Source organism: Macrosteles quadrilineatus, unplaced genomic scaffold (genome assembly GCF_028750875.1).
Source record: "Macrosteles quadrilineatus isolate MER2022 unplaced genomic scaffold, UCM_ALF_1.0 Scaffold_8__2_contigs__length_117827958, whole genome shotgun sequence".
NCBI classification, from domain to species: domain Eukaryota; kingdom Metazoa; phylum Arthropoda; class Insecta; order Hemiptera; family Cicadellidae; genus Macrosteles; species Macrosteles quadrilineatus.
In genome coordinates, this window is record NW_026542601.1 from 55,986,855 (window position 1) to 56,005,877 (window position 19,023).

At 36.2% G+C, this 19,023-nt stretch overlaps 1 protein-coding gene across 4 annotated transcripts in view; it reads right to left on the bottom strand.

Moving 5' to 3' along the window:
• LOC128999453 (rho guanine nucleotide exchange factor 7-like) overlaps positions 1 to 19,023 on the bottom strand; it is a 69,178-nt gene that overhangs the window by 20,518 nt on the left and 29,637 nt on the right. For all 4 annotated transcript variants that reach the window (XM_054425986.1, XM_054425985.1, XM_054425987.1 and 1 more), the window contains exons 8-11: positions 10,987 to 11,065; positions 4,161 to 4,306; positions 1,835 to 1,937; positions 1,006 to 1,095 (exon numbers count right to left, since the gene is read on the bottom strand). In XM_054425986.1, the coding sequence (XP_054281961.1) occupies positions 1,006 to 1,095; positions 1,835 to 1,937; positions 4,161 to 4,306; positions 10,987 to 11,065 (418 nt within the window). The remainder of the gene's footprint in view (positions 1 to 1,005; positions 1,096 to 1,834; positions 1,938 to 4,160; positions 4,307 to 10,986; positions 11,066 to 19,023) is intronic.

Sequence of the window (19,023 nt, forward strand, 5' to 3'; positions counted from 1 at the left end):
TACCGACATTTTCTTGGATCCGCCCATCACTACTTAATAATAAAATGTGTACCATTAAATTAAAACTGAATGACGATAATTTATCATTCTCACTAATTTATATCTGGTCAGGGGGTAAAATTCCGGGGCGTAAAATTCCGGGGGGTAAAATTCCGGGGCGTAAAATTCCGGGAGGTAAAATTCCGAGGGTAAAATTCCGGGGGTAAAAATCCGGGGGGTAAAATTCCGGGGGGTAAAAATCCGGGCCGTACATTCTAGGTTTTTATAATTTGATGTGTTCTAATTAAACTCACAACCGTGAGAATATATGTTTAATTCCGCGTTTAATCCATCGAGCTGATGTCGCGAAACTCAAAAGTTCGCGGCCGGAATTTTACCCCCTGGTTTGTGACGTCACGTTTGCCCAGGGGGTAAAATTCCAAGGGGATAAAAATCCGCTACCCCCAACAAACCGGAAAGATCAAATGTCGCACAACACCTGTTACAAAATGGCCACTCACTAGGAAAAATGGAGGATAGTGTAGATATTTTAAAGAATTGTAAGAAAGGATACGTAATGAATGCTTGGGAAGAATTGTATATTTATAAGGAAAAATGTAAAAATAGAAATAAGTTGATTAATGAACAAATACATTTTGATTCCAGTTGTACTTATAAAAATGTACTGGCCGGTGCTTCCGGTAGCAAATAGGGTATAAGTAGGGACGCCATTAAGATTCTTGTCATTCGCCTATTGGGTCTGATGATGATTGGAGTGTCCAATCGAAATCGATCACCACTTACCATCTTTTTTGTATATTTACCGTCTTGTGAGTAACAGTATAAGCGCAAATATATGTTTTAAGTGTTATAAGACGTTTCTTTTATTTACTTTCCTTTGAATTTTCAACATAGATATCTTGTTAGTTAAAGTGAAAAGGTTAGTGTTGCCGTTAACATACTTCAATGGTTAAATGCGTTATGATAAAGCCGCTAATTATAAACTACTAAAGCTGTGTTACATACCTGAGTTGACAGTGTATCTCGTCTTGGCGGATGTGCAATAAGCTTCAATCACGTTCAGAATCTGAGCGTCTTCAGCAAACCCTCTTTCACCTGCAATAAAAAGTTAAAGTTAATAACAAGCATAATACAATATTTTTTACAATATTTTATACTGCTGTAAACTCTAGCCTATATCAATTTGTCCTATCAGATAATATGATGTTAATCCCACCAAGAACAAGTTTATGAATTTTAGCATAAAACAAAATTCTCTGGATATTGAATATTTCCTAGATGGCAGCCTGTTCTGGAAGTCTAACCAAAAGAGGCCATGGTGTTTTGTTGACTTGTCATTTAAGTTTGGACCGCACATTCACCACATCTCCACCAAGACCTCAGACATGCTCGAAATGATCTCCTGCTCTGCAAGACACTGTTTGAGCATCCATGTCTCGACCCAGTGTAGGCTAAGTCCTTTGTGTGCCAACCTAGAGAACTACAGTGTAGTCTGGTCACTCTGGTTGCCTTACTACTACCAGGTCAGCCTTATTCATTACCTTCATTTCGTCCACATACGGGAAGAATGAGCGTGCAATTTGTAGAAAATCTTTAAATTCAATTCAGTTGTTTCATGCACGTAGTAATTTTGAATACATTTTTTTAAATCTATTCTCTTACTTCAACTATAAAACTGGCTGGACAAATTATTAACACTCTTTAAATTTTTACTCACTTAACACAACTTGTGATATAAAACCTAAATAAGTAGATTGATAAGATAAAACGTAGCTTATTAATGAAGTAAATTTGTCGTCCAACAGATCTATAAAAAAAGTAATTTTAAACTTACTAGTTTTCTTGCGGCTAGACTTCTCATCTCTAAAACGCATAGGGGGTGAGGGGCGCAATGAGGAAACACTCCAAGGACGGCTGGGGCTACTCCCGCTGATCATCTGTAAAACCATACAAGATCATTAGATTCAATTCCACAGATTCAAAATATTGTAGTTTGAAAATATAAATATATACAATTAAAATACTAAAATATCAATGTCATAGGCTAAAAAATTTACAAAGAATAAGAACATAGCTGAGGCACGTAGTTTAACTTTTGACCTGGGACGAAAATAGAAAATAGGATCTACTCTGAAGAAGCGGGGGGGTTGTTTGGGTTCCGTGAAACGCCGGACTTGATTTTCTGAGAAGATTCTGTGTAATGAGTGTAGGGTGTGTGTATGACTTCGAACCTGACGAGTCCTGGGTAGTTGGTATCATCAGATAAAAATAAAGGTGAAAGTAGCACACTAAATATTTAGTTTCATCAAAGTGGAAACCACCTTGTTAATTCTCGGGAATGCCGCCTCCTTGGATGATTGAAGACTGTTTGTCGTGTCCTCTTTTGATGTCTCAACATGCATTACTTGTATTTTAAATTCAGTTATGGTTTTTCTAACCCTTATATTTTTTTATCCGATGCACCTTGTTCCTTCTCCTTTACCAATTTCAACCTTTTCAACTGTTTCAAGTTTTGACATCAGCGTGGTACCAAACTCAACCCATATGAGGGATTTTACTGTCATTATTGGATTCGATGACCTAATAATCATCTGAAATTTCAAGAATAGTCCCTGGATTACTTAATTTAAATATAAGAAGACTGGTAAAAAGTGTCATATAGTAATAAGAAACAATTGGAGTGATATAGGCCTAAACCATATGCAGATAAACAAAATGATTTGGAATAAATTAATGAACAATAAGTATATTTTCATTTGTTTCTTTTGATACTTTGACAGTCACGTAGGTAAAACCTTTCTAAATCTCATATGTTATTGAAATATGTAAATTAACTTAAAAGCTAAAAAAATCCAAACACTCGACTTCTTGTATTTACAGTATCTAGAATTTTTCAGATAACTACACCATTACATGAATCAACCAAATGTACAAACTGTGCACCCACACTTGCATCAAATTGTTCAAGATTCTACACACAATGTAACATGTAGATACCCTTTTAATGTTCAGAATGAATGTTTATGAATTCGATGTATAATTCTAATAAGCCTTTGCTGTGGTTATTGTTACTAACAAGACGTCACAAGTACATGAAAATAATGACTGTGATTTTTAACAAAAACACTCCAAAACACTAACTAAGATGATTCTGTCGAGTGAGATATGCTGTATTGTGACAGATGAAGCATGCCATTCATTAGCTAAACCAACCAAGCAAACACACACAAACTCGAGGTTATTCACACCAAAGCCAAGTTAGAGCGTGTGTGCTTGCCTGGTGGCTGCGTCACAGCGGCTGCAGGAATCCTCATTTTGAGACACCAGTGAGCGTACATGGCTGAGCGGTAGGTGGGGGTAGAGGAAGAGCTTGTAGGCTGTGGGGATGTTCTAGGGGTTGATCCGAACGGCGAAGAACACAAACACTGGGCCTCGTAGTTCCCCGAGCCCTCAGACTCCGCAGGTAGTGAGTTCTCGGGCGCCGGGGTAATAAGTTCTGGAGAAGCCAAGATATCCGCGAGGCCCGAGTCAGTCGAGCGGTGACTACTCATAGAACTTTTCCCTTGCACAAAGTGGTAGCTAAAACTCCTGTGAAGAGGGCGAACTCTCTCCGGTGAGTTCTCTTTTGCTTCCATAATCCTAATCGGACTCGGGGGAAGTTCAAGGCAAGAGGAATGTGAAGGTTCCAAGAAGTCAGGTTTGTCGAGAGCCGGCAAACTCTGGTAGTGACTTCTCAAAGACGAATGAGCCAGAGTCCTCGGCAAGGTCGTAGAGCCGTCTATCTGTGTTAAGTCGTTGCAGCCAGCGGCCACTGGTCTACTGATAGTCAGAGTGCTACGGTAAGGCCCATTGATGTATCCTAAACAGCTGCTGGCTTCACTCCTCGTACACTCTTCAGATTTAGTTTCCCTACCACTATAAATACTCTCACTATCCGAACTCTCTGTCACCCAAGTCCTAACTGCTTCTTGCGGGTAGATGACACACTCCACACGGTGACTCCTGCGTTCTCTCCGTCGTCTGCACACAAACTCGGTGTTGACTTTGAGAAACTCGCTGTACAACAATCGTTTCAACAGTCTCCTGGTGATGACACCACGACGGACCAGTCTAGCGAAGTACGCTGTTAGTCTAGAGTATGGGGTGCTCTTGTGACTTACTGAGGTGTGCGGAGGAGGCTGGGGTCGCAGGGAGGGTGCTGGTGATGACACTCTGATGTTGCGGATCTGTTGACGGATCAGCTCCACCCAAGTCTGCTGGTCCTCCTTCGCCTGACACACAGCTACTATCCTCTCTATCATGGGACCTGCGGCAGTGGATACAGTTGTGTAATTGGGAATGTTGCTGGAAGTCAACAGTCCCGGAAGATCAAATAATTTATACCTGTGCCGCTAGGTCAAAAACTACAATGTTTGCAGTGTCTGTAGATCAAAAGTCCCAGTAAGTCAAATAATACAGTCCGAGCTAAAAACGTGGTCTATGTTAAAGCAATTGACTTATTGGGAATTTGACCTAATGCAACAGCAGTTTTAATATAACGAAATACGGTAAAATACAAGTTCAGTTTCGCTGAGTCAACAGTGCCGGAAGATCAAAAGCAATAAAAGTGAACGTCGATTCAGTGTAAAGTAGACCTCCTGCAACGCTTACTACACCAACAAAACTCGCTTTTAGTTACTTCGTGTTTTGTCATAATTAGAATAGAGCTAAAATTATCATATTTGGTACACAGTTATCTATTAATGCTTCTTGCCAACTGTTTGGTCAACACTGTAAATAGGTATAGTTTATGTAATGAAAAGCCTTTCGTCAAAATTTGTGGCATGAAATACACGCAAGGACGATCTGAAAATTTCTGGTTATTATATACGTTTGTAAAAGGAGACCCATTTAATTTTAGAACTATTTTATGAGTTATAATGTAGTCTACACATCAACTGTGTAAATGTATTACGCCTCGGAAGGGTTGAAACCTGTCCAAACTATCATATATATTATTAAAACGTAAATGGGGGTTTTTCACATTCTGAATCAACCAGTCGACGGATTTTCATTATTTTTGTGTTGAAAGAAAGATAATTTTGAGAACTAGGGAATGTCAAAGCCATAATTATAATTAAGGGTCCCAGTTTTTTTAGAAATTAAGTTTTAATTTTTAAAAAGTCTAGCAGCCGACGCTAACCTTCTTAAGCTAGCTTTTAGTACAATATAATTTGCTTAACATAACAGCTGTAAACATTCAGCATTTGTGACACAAATTCAGCATTTGGAAACAAATTTAAAGACATATTTAGAGTTGACCTATTTATACTATGTTAATGCTGACCATTGATACATTCAATTCTTAGGTATGAGGATGGCAGATTAATTAAATATGCATAGTAAAATAGTAGGATGTTCAAATGATTTTTTAAATGAATCTTTGTTCTCATTGATTTGTTTTAGTCCCATATAATTTGTTTTAACTAACAGCTGGTTGAATGTAATATTGTTCTATATAACTATTAGGTTTTTGGCGAATTTCCCATATTGGGAATAAGCTATTACCGTAGTACTTATGGTAACACCTGGACCCGGGACCGATTAAATTTTTCGTTTTGAGGTCCCTAGAGGCCAAAAACACCATCCGTTCAAATTCATATATACAGGGTGATCAACTCAAGGAGGCCACCATTGGGAAATCGGAAACGGTAAGAATTAGAGAAAACTTTAAATTTATTTTTTGTGGCAGTTAAAAATATGATTTTAGTTTTTTTATCATGTTTTTGGATAGAATATGCAATTTAAAAACTTTTTTAGCCTTGACATTTTTTCGATAAACCCACTCGTTTAGGAGTACAGCCTATGGAAAAATGACTTCCGGTGTACATTTTACATCATGTAGCTCCTAAACGAGTAAGTTTAGAGCAAAATCGCAAAAAGTAAATTAGTCTTAGAATTGCATCTACATTCCTTAAAGAATGGAGATGAGTGTGTGATGAGTGGGCTGTAGGCGGAAAAATACGAACAAACTAAACTATTTATTAACAAAACTTTTTTGTGTTGAAATTTAAAGACAATGGTCTCAAACTCTACACCGAATAATGCTAATTCATAATGGTTATTATATCTATGATCGATAATGTAGCCATGTTGCTTTGAAATGGCAACCATACAAATGTATGCATTTTAAGCCAAGTATGAATGGAGATGAGTGTGGGATGAGTGGAGCGATCTTGTTGTCCTGTTTGTGACTAAGGCCGACATAATCCTTAGACACAGCTGTTAATTAATAGTGCAAACAGCCAATTAATAGCAGCAGAGGTCAAGTTTGGTATCAAATTAAAGGTTTTATTCATATAAATACATTGCCGCAAACCCAAACTCAAACGATGATGATGATAAGTCGCTAAAACGTATCGTTTGAAATTTAACAGCTGAAAATAAGTGAAATAGAAAAGGTTTTGGTTAAATCCATGTAATTGGACACTAGTAAATACTAGTGCACTTGTTGCTACCTCTCCCCTTCGGTTTCATGTATTCCTCTCAATCAGTTCAAACCTAGGAGGATTAAACATTAATGTTACCTAATTAATGTTAAATCCTCCTAGATTCAAACCTGAAACGCCCAGTTCGAAACTCGCCTGTCGTTATTTTACCATTGCCTTTTTTTTAAATATTTTTTTCAAAAAAGAAAGATTATATTGATTTACTTTGGATTTTAAAAATGTTAACGTTTTATTTTGTTAAAGATTTCTGGTGATACGTAAATATTGTGGTGTAGTAAAGTATATTATATTGTAGTTAAGTGTTAAATTTTGAAATTTTAGGGTTAATCGAGATGAATCTTTTTTTTTAACATGGGTCTCTCCTACCTTAACATACATACCAAGTTTCATAAACATCGGTTGGAAAAGTGCAAAGATAAATATTTGTATGTAAAAAATACAAAATGGTGAATATCTGGTTAACAAAACGATTTCGGAAAAAATGTTATCCTTGATTTTCTGTTTATTTTGACCCAAGGAATTACTAGGTAAAGTATCTCCCCGCTTATTTTTAACACCCTGTTTATGATGTATTCTTATAAGTGAAAAATGTAAGCTGGTAATACAGAAAGATGTTTTATAAATAATATGAATGTATTGGTGATCTGTATATTCATCTTTTTCTTGTTCTTAGAACTGTAAATTAAAAGTCCACTCAGCAGTCGCATCGTACGATGTAGTTCTTTCCATGCGTTGCAAAATGCTAAATTTGCCGTCCTCTTCAACCCAAGTTATCTATTGAACCACTGATTGTAAAAAATTCAAAAAAATATATTTTACGCATCACACTTTTGGCTACAACTTTGTCACAGACAAAACCTCTCTAACCCAAAAACAAAACAAAATCTCGCATGCTAACTTTTTCATGTTAGAAATCATGATTTACAACTATTTCACCATACATATCAATTTTTATTAATTAGATCGTTAAATAGTTTAAAGTTCCAACAAAATAGTCATCGAGTAGGACTAACCAAGAAGCTCTGTGCCAATTTTCAAAATTTTAGCACAACTTTAAGTACACCAAAACGCAAAATTATTGAAGTCTTGCGTCGAGAGGACTATCGTTGTTTTTAACAGATTATACTTTTGACCTTCCGGCACTGTTGACTCAGCGAAACTGAACTTATATTTTATCTTATTTCGTTATATTAAAACTGCTTTTGCATTAGGTCAAATTCCCAATAAGTCAATTGCTTTAACATAGACCACGTTTTTAGCTCGGACTGTACTATTTGACTTACTGGGATTTTTGATCTACAGACACTGCAAACATTGTAGTTTTTGACCTAGCGGCACAGGTATAAATTATTTGACCTTCCGGGACTGTTGACTTTCTGCAACGCGTCCCGTTTTTAGCCCGGACTGTACTATTTGACTTACTGGGATTTTTGATCTACAGACACTGCAAACATTGTAGTTTTTTACCTAGCGGCACAGGTATAAATTATTTGACCTTCCGGGACTGTTGACTTTCTGCAACGCGTCCGTGTAATTTTTGTGAATAATACAAATTAGAGGACAAAAGCTCTTTACTCCCTCGTTGAGAAGTTTCTGGATTGAACATACCAAACCACAAACTGCCCTTAAAGTTACTATGCTATGACATTGTGTAATTCTTTGGTATTTAACAGATAATTTGTTAGTTGAATTCTCAAATCATACTTCATACTACTGTAATATTATAAATGTGAAAGTTTGTGTATTTGTTTGTTTGTGTAGCGACTCGTTACAAGAACACAAGTGCAACGCGTAAAGTCAATCTCACCGAAGCAGGCACGCGCGCCAAGGAACGACGGAGTAGAGTAGTGTCGTGTGAACCTCCAGCGGTGCATCAACGTTCGGATAAGTACTAGGATTAAGACTATGACTAGATAATTCAGTAGGGGCTGGGGAAAGGTGTAGGCTAGGACAAATTAATTACTAATTATGTAATTTATTAGGTTCACCAAGTGGTCTTGGTCTGGTAATTAATATTCCAAATTTATACAATTAATTTTTGAATTCAATTTTGCTAAATATAGTTTCTTTTACGAATCAGAATAAGTCCGGATGTATAATTATTTCTCTGTTCACTATATATTAATTAGACATATTAAATAACATAAAAGCTGGCTGTGATATTATTGTGCACTTTGACCAGGTAGTTAGCTTCTTTCCAGTAGAGTTGAACAACGACAGGAAATGTGAGTGATTTTGTAGTGGTAAGAGGAAGATATATAGGGCCCAGGTATCTTAATTTACATTCATACTACTCTATTTCACCACATTTGCTTGAAGTTCAATCACGCATTAACTACTGGTTGGATTGGGTTGAAATTTGGTAAGATGATAGCTCACATTCCCGATAAATATATAGACATAATTTTATCTCAAAAATCCTTTTGGGCTTCGCCCCAGTGGCTCTAGAGTTTCCTACATGTTAACCTTATAAGTATTCATATTTAAAAGGAATTAATGAGTTTTGCCAGCTGATTCAACTACACAAGTTAACAAGGCCTTCCCGATTAGAACCTCTCCCCCCCTCCAACGCGCCGTGCCGTACGCTTCCGAATTATACCGTCGCATCAGCATAGTTCGCGGCAAATTGTTACCTCTATCACTGTCGCTGTCAAAACGTATTGTTTGTAGGTTAAATTTAAATTTAATTTAATTCAACTGTCATAACCTAACCAAACTTGCTGATGATGAAAAAATCAAATAAAGGTTTACTAATAAAAAAAAATAGTTCTGTTCATAAAATTAAATTATAAATGCCTCAAATTCTAACAAAAGATGTACAAGAAGTAATCGCATTCTAAGCTAAATCTTTGACAAAAAGTCAGTGCCACCAGTGGGATTCGATCCGCCTACCATCAGTTCTTTAGCCCGGTACGCTATCCACTCCACCACCTAGGCCGATGGCTCTCCGTATTGTTGTGGTAATGGTGTTCCCTCAAGATAAGAGACTGATGACACGCCATGAGAGCCCCGTTCAGGATGGCGCGATGGTGGGGGGTGTTCCAATCGGGAAGGTTTCGTCACAAGTTGGTTTTATGAAATTCAATAGCATTTCATTATGGCCTAGAGGTTGAGATACGAAAGAACAGAGAGCTACGAGGAATGTTTAACATATATGGCTGCTTTCCAGTAGGGATGGACGAGATTGGATTTTTAGTTCGAGACGAGACGAGACAAGATTTTTTATTTCTCATAAAATTTCGAGACGAGATCGAGACGGGATTTCCCTTCTCATACACAACGGGAAATGCACGTTCAAAATTTTTACCTGATTTTGTAACATTGTTAGATGACTGTTTAAATACAAAAATAATGATAATAGGCAAGAATATTTACAATCTTTTATTAAAAAACATCAGCATAACATTTTTTTATTAATCACGCCTAACTTAATAAAAATGCCTACGATTAGGAAACATAGCGATATCAGTTAGGATAGAGTTCAACTTATCCTAAGATAAAATAAATCATAAAATAAAAGCAATATTAATTTTTATAAAATAGTTACTTGTTTTGACTTTTTATAGTAATAAAACATTCCTCACACTGCTTACACTTAACAAAACTTCTCAAATGTTATTAAAGTAATATTATTAAAATAATTAAAGTAATATTTACATTTAAAGAATTAATTAAATAAGAACGCCTTTGCAAAGGAAACGCAACTACAACACGCTCCTGTATTGCGGGTATTGCATTGACTTTCTGCAGGCGTTTTTAATTTTTTTTTTTTTTTTTTTTTTTTTTTAATTCTCGTCTTGATAAAAATCTCGGCCAAAAAGAAATCTCGTCTCGTGTAACGAGATTTAAAATTTCCCGAAAATTTCCCGAAATTTCGAGACTTGACCATCCCTACTTTCCAGAAGTAAAAGGCTCTAATGGACAGGCTATGCGTGAAGGAGAGAAGATACTTTAACTTTTTAAAATGTATTCCAAAGAGTAACACAAGTAAGACGACCACTTGGAGGACCAACCAATGAAAGACTTCTCCAGACTGGGATCAACATTTGCAGAGGCAAGGGATGAGATTGGGAGGCCAAAATCCTCTTAAGGTTTCAGTGGCCACTGAGGTAAAATAAGGTACGCTAAGTGATAATATGCATATGGAAGGTGTTAACGTAGGTAGCTACTGTACTTTAAACCTATGTGTGAATCGACCGCCAATCTCACATCCAAGGTATTAGTTTACAAAATGATTTTCCTTATTAAAACTGCCAGAATTTTTCTTTAGGCGTGTAAACTAGCTGTTCTAAATTATATTCCGTTTTAATGGACTACTTTATTGCTGTTTGTACGACGGGCTAGCTGCTAGTGTTATGTTATAATTTTACACTAGTTGTTGACAACTTTCTACCTTTTCTCCTAACTTTCAATGTTTTTTTATAAACTACAATAAAAATACAATACAATAAAATACAATAGGCAATTTTGAAATAATAAACCTATGAAATAATCTTACCTGCAATTTCAAATGCATTTTTGTAGTTTTCTGTATCTTCTAGTTTATTAATACTGATTCCTGTCAAAGGAAGTTTTCCCTGAAAAGGAACATAAAGCAAAAGTTAATTATTTTCAAAAAGCTTCTAGCTTTTCTCAGGATTGAACTGGCAACCTTCTTTTTACCATTCAAATTACAAAACTATGATGTATCTAGGGCAGATAATGGCCTCTATATATCTACGTTCCATTCTACTAGTGTTGGATTACACAGGATTGTGTTTATACCCTATGGTAAAACCAATAATTGTTAATGTATTTTAAAAGAAAGAATGGTTTCACAAGAAATGTATTCCAGTCAGTTGACACAACAAGTTCACAATCAAATTTGTTTAGTGTTTTGTCCCTACAAGAGGACCTCTTCAGACAGAAGTTACTGTACAGTAACTGTCTAAATCAGCCTTGCCAACACACAGGTTTCTAATTACTGTATACTAAATAGTGATGGGTCGGTACTTAACGTCAAATGACGGTTCTACCGGTTCTTGGGAAAAGTACTGGGACCGAGAATCGATGGTGAAATGTCGGTACCGATACCTTCGGTAGCAAGTTAACTGGTTATATTTTATTTACAAAATTAAAATTGTCAACCATGATGATTATTTTTTACTTAAGACTATTTGAAAGGGCATATTTATCATGAAATATTATCAATAGTAGGCTATAGTATGATTATTTCACTGTTAGTTGGTTAAGTTGTCGTCACTATCGTCAGCTGATAGAGTGGTGCAAACATCGACACAAATTGCTCCACCATCTTCAAGCAGAAGACAGAACCAGAGGCAAGCTTAATAAAGACTGGATCAAATAAATTATTTATTTGGACTCAACAAAATTATTACACTATTCTACAGTAGACTCCCTCTAATTCGGCCACCTCGGGACCGGACCACTGGCCGGATTACAAAACGGCCGGAGTAACCGGATTTAGTGCATTTTACATAATCAAATTACAAGTAATAGTATTGCGCAATCGTGATATGTTAAGTCATCAACCTTGGTTCAGTAATAAAAACTGTAACGTTTAAAATCACGCTTACTCAAGTAAAACAAAAATTACACAACACTGTGCGTACAGCAATAAATCACGTAAAGAACAGAACAATAGAAAGTCTAGTACTGCAAGCTACTGCTACTGTATTCAGCATAGGCTACTACTACATGTTGTTTCAGAACATGTAGAAGAATGTCGATAAAAAAACATTAAATAACTCATAAAACAGCATAAAATACTTACTTAGTCTAAACTTACTACTAAGTACTAAGTACTTAGTATAAACTTAAGTACTTAGTCTTAAAGATAATAACGACAGTCGTAAAATAGGATAAAGATAACAATGGATGACGTAAAATACCGCTTATTCTTTGTTCTTTGTTCTTCTATTCTTTCTTTGGTTTTTCTTCATCCACACATTCAACAAGTTGTCATGGACTAATCACCCAATCACAAACTGTTGTGTGATAGAAAGCGCACAGCAGACATCAGTTGTGTAAAGAGCAGATGATTGTCAGTGCAAGCAGATAGCTTGACCTTGAAGCTAAGGATGGCTATTTCTTGGTTTGCTTTAATTTCTTTTTGTCAAATAAACCATGGTGTTTCAAGAACAATAATGGGGGAACCTACCACATAAAAAATGGTCCAAAATATTTAATTATACCTGCATTTCAACATATTAGACTGAAGAAAAACTATTTATTAACCCTTTCGGTGCTATGGAACGATATATCGTTCCTCGTCTAATTCCCGAAAAGTGCTAAGGAACGATATATCGTTCCTCGTCTAATTCCCGAAAAGTGCTAAGGAACGATATATCGTTGTTCAGAACTTTCTTTATTGTAGCGCTGTTTTTTTAAATATTGAAACGCAAGTTGCATTAAATTCAAGGTAAATAAATATCCTTTCAGAATATAGTATACATTTTGACACTTTATATAGTACAAGTGTCATATTTAGAGCTTTGAAATACAGAGGGCCGTGGCCGCCGCGACGTCTGTTGACTACTACGCCGTAGCAGAGGACAGCTGTTGTTGTTGTTAGTTACTCTGTTTGTTATTATTGTTTCTGACTCAGTTCGGTTTTCTGTTGATGTTTATTATTATTCGGTTATGTGAATTATTGTTTTATGCTTTTATGTAATAAATTATGAGTAATTTACGATCTAATTCACCTGTTAGTGAAAATACGCTCGCAAGTTTTGCTAGGGAAGCGGGACTAAATATTGATTTTGATGAAAGTGACGAAGAAAACAACTACGATGTTAGTAGTTTGGACTCTGACTCTAGTGCTTCTGTGGTTGATGATACCGACGAGGATCCTTCGTTCAACCCAGATGACCCTCAACCTTGCACATCATATAGGCCTAGAGGTAACACACGTTCGCCTTTGTTTGAAAGCAGAATTCCAGCTCATGATAGTTCCGAGTCTGAGGCAGATGAGCCTTTACAACCGACTAGGCCTATGCCGGCAAGAGGCTCAGGATCTAATAGAAGAGGGTCTAGGGGCAATAGAGGGTCTAGGGGCAGCAGGCCTAGAGGAAATAGAGGTAGAGGTAGGAATGTCCCTATAAATACACCTGGACAAGATCCTGAAAATGACGATAACTCTTGGGATGAAGTAGAAGAAGGCAGTGATGAGCCGTATAACCACCCATTTCAGTTTTCCGAAATTTGTGGGCCCAAACATTGTCCACCAGTAAACTCTAGGCCCCTTTCCTATTTTAGTTTGTTTTTTACTACCACCTTACTCGAAACATTTGTCCGTGCAACCAATCAATATGCCGCAGACTACATTGCAAGGGAGCAGCATGGTTTGTCCCCATTCAGCCGAATAAGTAGGTGGGTAAATGTTACCGTTGTCGAGATGAAAGCCTTTTTGGCCATTATCATAAATATGGGACTGATACGTAAGCCTAGTATCAAGAGTTACTGGGACACTCATTTCAGCCAAGCCACACCTTTTTTTTCAAAAATGATGCCCCGTGATCGTTTCCAATTGATTTTAAAATTTTTTCATATTGTGGATGTTCGTAACTTACCTAAATTAGGGGAGCCTGGGTATGACCCTTGTAGCAGGTTTCAGCCAATAATTGACCACGCTAACAGACTTTTCAAACTATATTACTACCCTTCTCAGGCATTATCTGTCGACGAATCCCTGGTGGGTACAAAAAAACGTGTTTCCTTGACTCAATACCTCCCCAAAAAGAAGCACCACAAATGGGGAATAAAGTTGTGGGTTCTTTGCGACTCAGTCACCAAATATTGTGTTCAGTTTTACCCTTATAAAGGAGCACAGAGAAATGAAGAAAATGAAAGAGTTGTGGAAACAGGTTTAGCCTCTAACGTCGTAATGACATTGATGAGAATGGCGGGATGTCTGAACAAAGGGCACCATCTTTACTTAGACAATTTTTTTACTTTCATTTCCCTTGCTAAAACCCTGTATGAGAACCAGACATGGCTTACTGGTACAATAAGAAAAGACAGGGTGGGTATCCCTAGACAGCTTTTAGGGAGATATGCTGTAGGCCAGAAGAAGTACGTTAGGAAAGGGCCTCTGCTAATGATGGCTTTCAGAGAAAAACCCACTAATGCTTCACAATTCATTCTTTTATCCACTGATAGTCATGCAACAACAGTAAGATACTCAATAAGAAGATGTGGTAGATTGATTGTAAAAAATAAAACAAAACTTCAATTTCAGTACAATAGAGGCATGGGTGGAATAGACTCGACAGATCAAATGCTCTACGTGTATTTAGATGAGCGAAGAACTATGAAGCATGTAAAAAAAGTTATCTTCAATGTCATTGGCCGTATGATATTGAATGCATATATCCTTTACAAACTAAACACAACAAATGGCAGAAAGGAAAGAGCGGACTTCATGAGGGAAGTCGTTGAAGACCTATCGAACGAGTGGTTAGCGACAAAATGTGTTCCTGCGACCATCGGGGGTGACGGAGATGGCCCACAGAATGTTTTTGGACTCAGAAAACTTCCTGAGAAGAAAGAAAAGATCTGTAAACATTGCTCAGGAACCAACAATCCAGAGGGGAAAAAAAGGAGATCCCGGACCGTGTGTGTGCGTTGTGAGGCGGGGGTACATGCAGAATGCCTTGTGTCCCATGTTTGTCAATAAGACATGAAAAAACCCTGTAAATAGTGTAAATATGTTTTTCAAATAATGAGTTTCTAGGCCTAGAGCCTTCATAGACTTAGTAAGACAGAATGTTTGTGTTATTTTTTGTGACCGACAGCAAAGCAGCCAGCCTCTCACTCGCCAGGCTTTTGTACGTTCAGGTAATGATTTTCAAATTATTTTTATAACTCTTGTAAAAATAAACTAATGTATATGAAATTTTCAGGATTACTTCATTATAAAGTATACTTTTAGGAAAAAATGCATTTGATATCAACAGTTTTGGTTTTCAATAATGTTTTCAAGTTTGAAATTTGATTTTTTATAATTTTTTTTTTTTTTTTGTAAACTACATACATACATAGATAATAATTTTTTTTTGTAATATCCATAAACATACATATTGTAATAGATAATTTTATACTTAACAAAACAAAACAAATTCCAAGTCATTATCTTATATAACAAGCAAAATATGGTTATTTTAGCAAAAGTCTGCAAAAACGCAATTTTTACCCTAGCACTTTTCGGATAATTCTTGTAAAAAATGCTAGCACTTTTCAAACAAAATTCAAAAAAATGTCTAGCACCGAAAGGGTTAAATGTTTTTGGTACTTTTGAGGTTATGTAACATAGTTTTACATAGGTAATATGCAACAATTCACCCATAGAAGCACCCGTCAACTAAACTGACATGAATTGTTTACTTATGGCCGGAAACTAAACATTCAAGTTGAATCCTGTCGAAGGTCATTCGCCCGCGACAATATGACTTGTCCCCCCCTTGAGACCAGGCCGGACCATCCGGCGGCCGATCCAACCGAAGCCGGACTAGAGGGAGCCTACTGTACTTTAAAAACCATCTTTTCTTCACCTGAGGTTGCTTATTAATAACCTTAATAATAAAGTAGAACTTCTATAACAAGGCCCTCGATAACAAGGATCATTTTCAAATCTCCTTGAAATTATTTTACCCTAAACACATATTATTGCAAACCTCGATAAGAAGTCAACCTTGATAACAATTGTTATTTATAATACCTTTGAGAATCTTCTTATCAAGGTTCTACTGTAGTTACAAGTTACAAGATTATTTAATTCATACAGTTCTTAATTTGACTTTGTTTTTTAAAAACTATGGAAATATAGAAGCAACATAAATAGCGCTAAATAAATATAAAATAAAATGAAATAATCCAAAATCCTTTAAAAATAACTTGCAAAGCAGACGGAGACTGTTGCATTGTTGTGGCAGACTTAGGCCACATGCCTCGGCATGCACTACATTTAACCTCCAGCAGTCACGTATTACTAAAGCTGCCATATCTCAGTTAATATTCCTCCAATCTTAAAGATTAAGGTGTCAATCGATTTGTAATTAAGTTTTCTTAAAAAAGTTATCCTTGTAATTTTTTATTTAACTCAACGGTTTTTGAGTTATTTAAGAAACCAAATTTTAAATGGCCGCCGTTTTGTCTTATGAATTTTAAAAATGTTCATAATTTTTTTGTAGCTTTGTCTAGATGTCATTAATGTTTTTGCAAAGTTTCAATTTTGTATCTCTTACCACTTTTGAGAAAACAATTAATAAGCAAAAAAAAACAAAATGGCGGCTGAGTAACTAAGGACTTTAAATTAAATATGATATTTGGATTAATCTGTTAATACTGTTCTATGAAATGGCGACCATACAAAGTAGGTATTTTAAGCCAAGTATGAATGGAGATGAGTGTAGGATGAGTGGCGCGATCTTGTAGTCTTGTTAGTGACTAAGGCCGACATTTCTTAGACACAGCTGTTAATTTAGCCCATACAGCTAATGGCAACTAGGGGACCTACAATTTATAGTGGAATCCGAAACCACATTTTTGCCTTGGTAATTACGAATTGGTCTAATTATCAGGATAGCACTGCAGATAGTCGTAGTACTCACCCGTGCGGACGTTAATCCACACCAGGGAGTATCGCATCCACAGTGCATGCCTATAAATATCCACAATTCGTGACCTCCTAGTAGCTGGATTACAGGACGACGCCACCCGTCCCAGTCTTTGTTTCTTACCCAAGAACAATACCCTAAAATATCCGACACAAATTCTGAAACACCCTGTATAATGTAGCAGAAGTGTGTTAACATCATCATTGACTCCCGCAGTCACAGAAACATCATCGTGTAGACGTGTCTCCTGCGATCGCAGCAAAACCACGAACATCTACCGCGGCCGTGTAGACAACATCATGAACTCCCGCGGTCACGGAAACGTCTTCATCGTCGTCCACGATTGCGGCAAAATCATGAACATCTCTTGCAGCCATGTCGACGTCATAATCGTTTCCCGGGATCAGGGTTATGTCACTGTCATCTTGTGCGATCGTGGCAATATTGGTAATTTTTCGGCACTATCGGACACAAAGGAGCAACGGAGCAATCGGAGGACATGGAGCAATGGTTTTTAGAAAATGGGTTAAAACTTAATGTTGAAAAAACAAATATTATTAAATTTTCTACTAGACACAAAAATATGGAAAACTGTTCCTTTAATTTAGTTGAAGCTCATAAATTCTTAGGGGTTTACGTAGATGACGCAGTTAAATGGGATTCACATTTGAATTATTTACGTAACAAAATTAGGTCGATATCATCTTTATTCATACATTTAAGGGACTGTGTTTCTATTGAGACACTTAAAGTAGTTTATCATGCTTATGTGGAGTCAGTGTTAAGATATGGCATAATTTTATGGGGACAAGCTACTGGTATTAAAACTTTATTCAGGTTACAAAAACGTATTATTCGTATTATTACCAACTCTCATCCACGCAGTTCTTGTAAGAAACATTTTCAAAATTTAAGAATTCATACATTAACGGGGTTGTATATTCTAGAATTATTAAATTACATACATTCAGTTAAAAATGAGCTACCAGAAACAATGCATTTTAATCACAGGTATGAAACCCGAAATGAAAATATATTTAGACTCCCCAGACACCGTTTGACCCTATATGAAAAATCTCCATTGTACGCTGGGCTGAGATTGTACAATGTGCTTCCGCCATGCTATAAGTCATTAAGCAAAACCAAATTTAAAGATACAATAGATAATTTTCTTATTGACAAGGCTTTTTACTTAATTGAAGATTTTTACAGAACTACAATTTAGAATTTTTTTTTTAAGTGTTTAATTTTAAGTTAAAAGTTTTAATGTTAAATATTTTATGTATGGATTTAATTTTGACAATGCACCTATTCTAAATGTTATGACATGTATGGAATGTTTTGTGCAAATAAAGTCTATGTCTATGTCTATGTCTATGTCTATGTCAAATGTACCGGTACCGACATTTCACCATCGGTTCTCCGTTCTTTTACCAGGAAACAGGAAACGGCGGAACCGACATTCGACGTGAAGTACCAACACATCACTTAATGTGAATGATTAAACTTGTTTTATTTGTAAATAATAAGTGAAAGTGAATTAGTTTATTACAGGAATGTAGAAGTAGGGCTACCATAAGTTGTTGTTTATAGACTAATTAGTGATAAATTCTTGATAATTGCTTCCCACATTTGGAAGAATTTTAAAATTGATGAAGCAAACAACAGATTTGCGAAATGCAACATATTATTTAATATTATTATCTCTAGAGGTGTTAAGAATATTGTCCAACCAATGTGTTTGGTTGGGTCTAAAAACACTTTTAACATAATGAAATATTTAAAATAAAAACCCACAATACCAGTACAGACACTAGGCCTACAAAACAGCCTTCACAGTCACCAAAATAATCCTTTGTTACATTTTTTCAACAAGCCTGTACCTTAAACTAAGTTATAAGCTCAAATTTATATGTAGG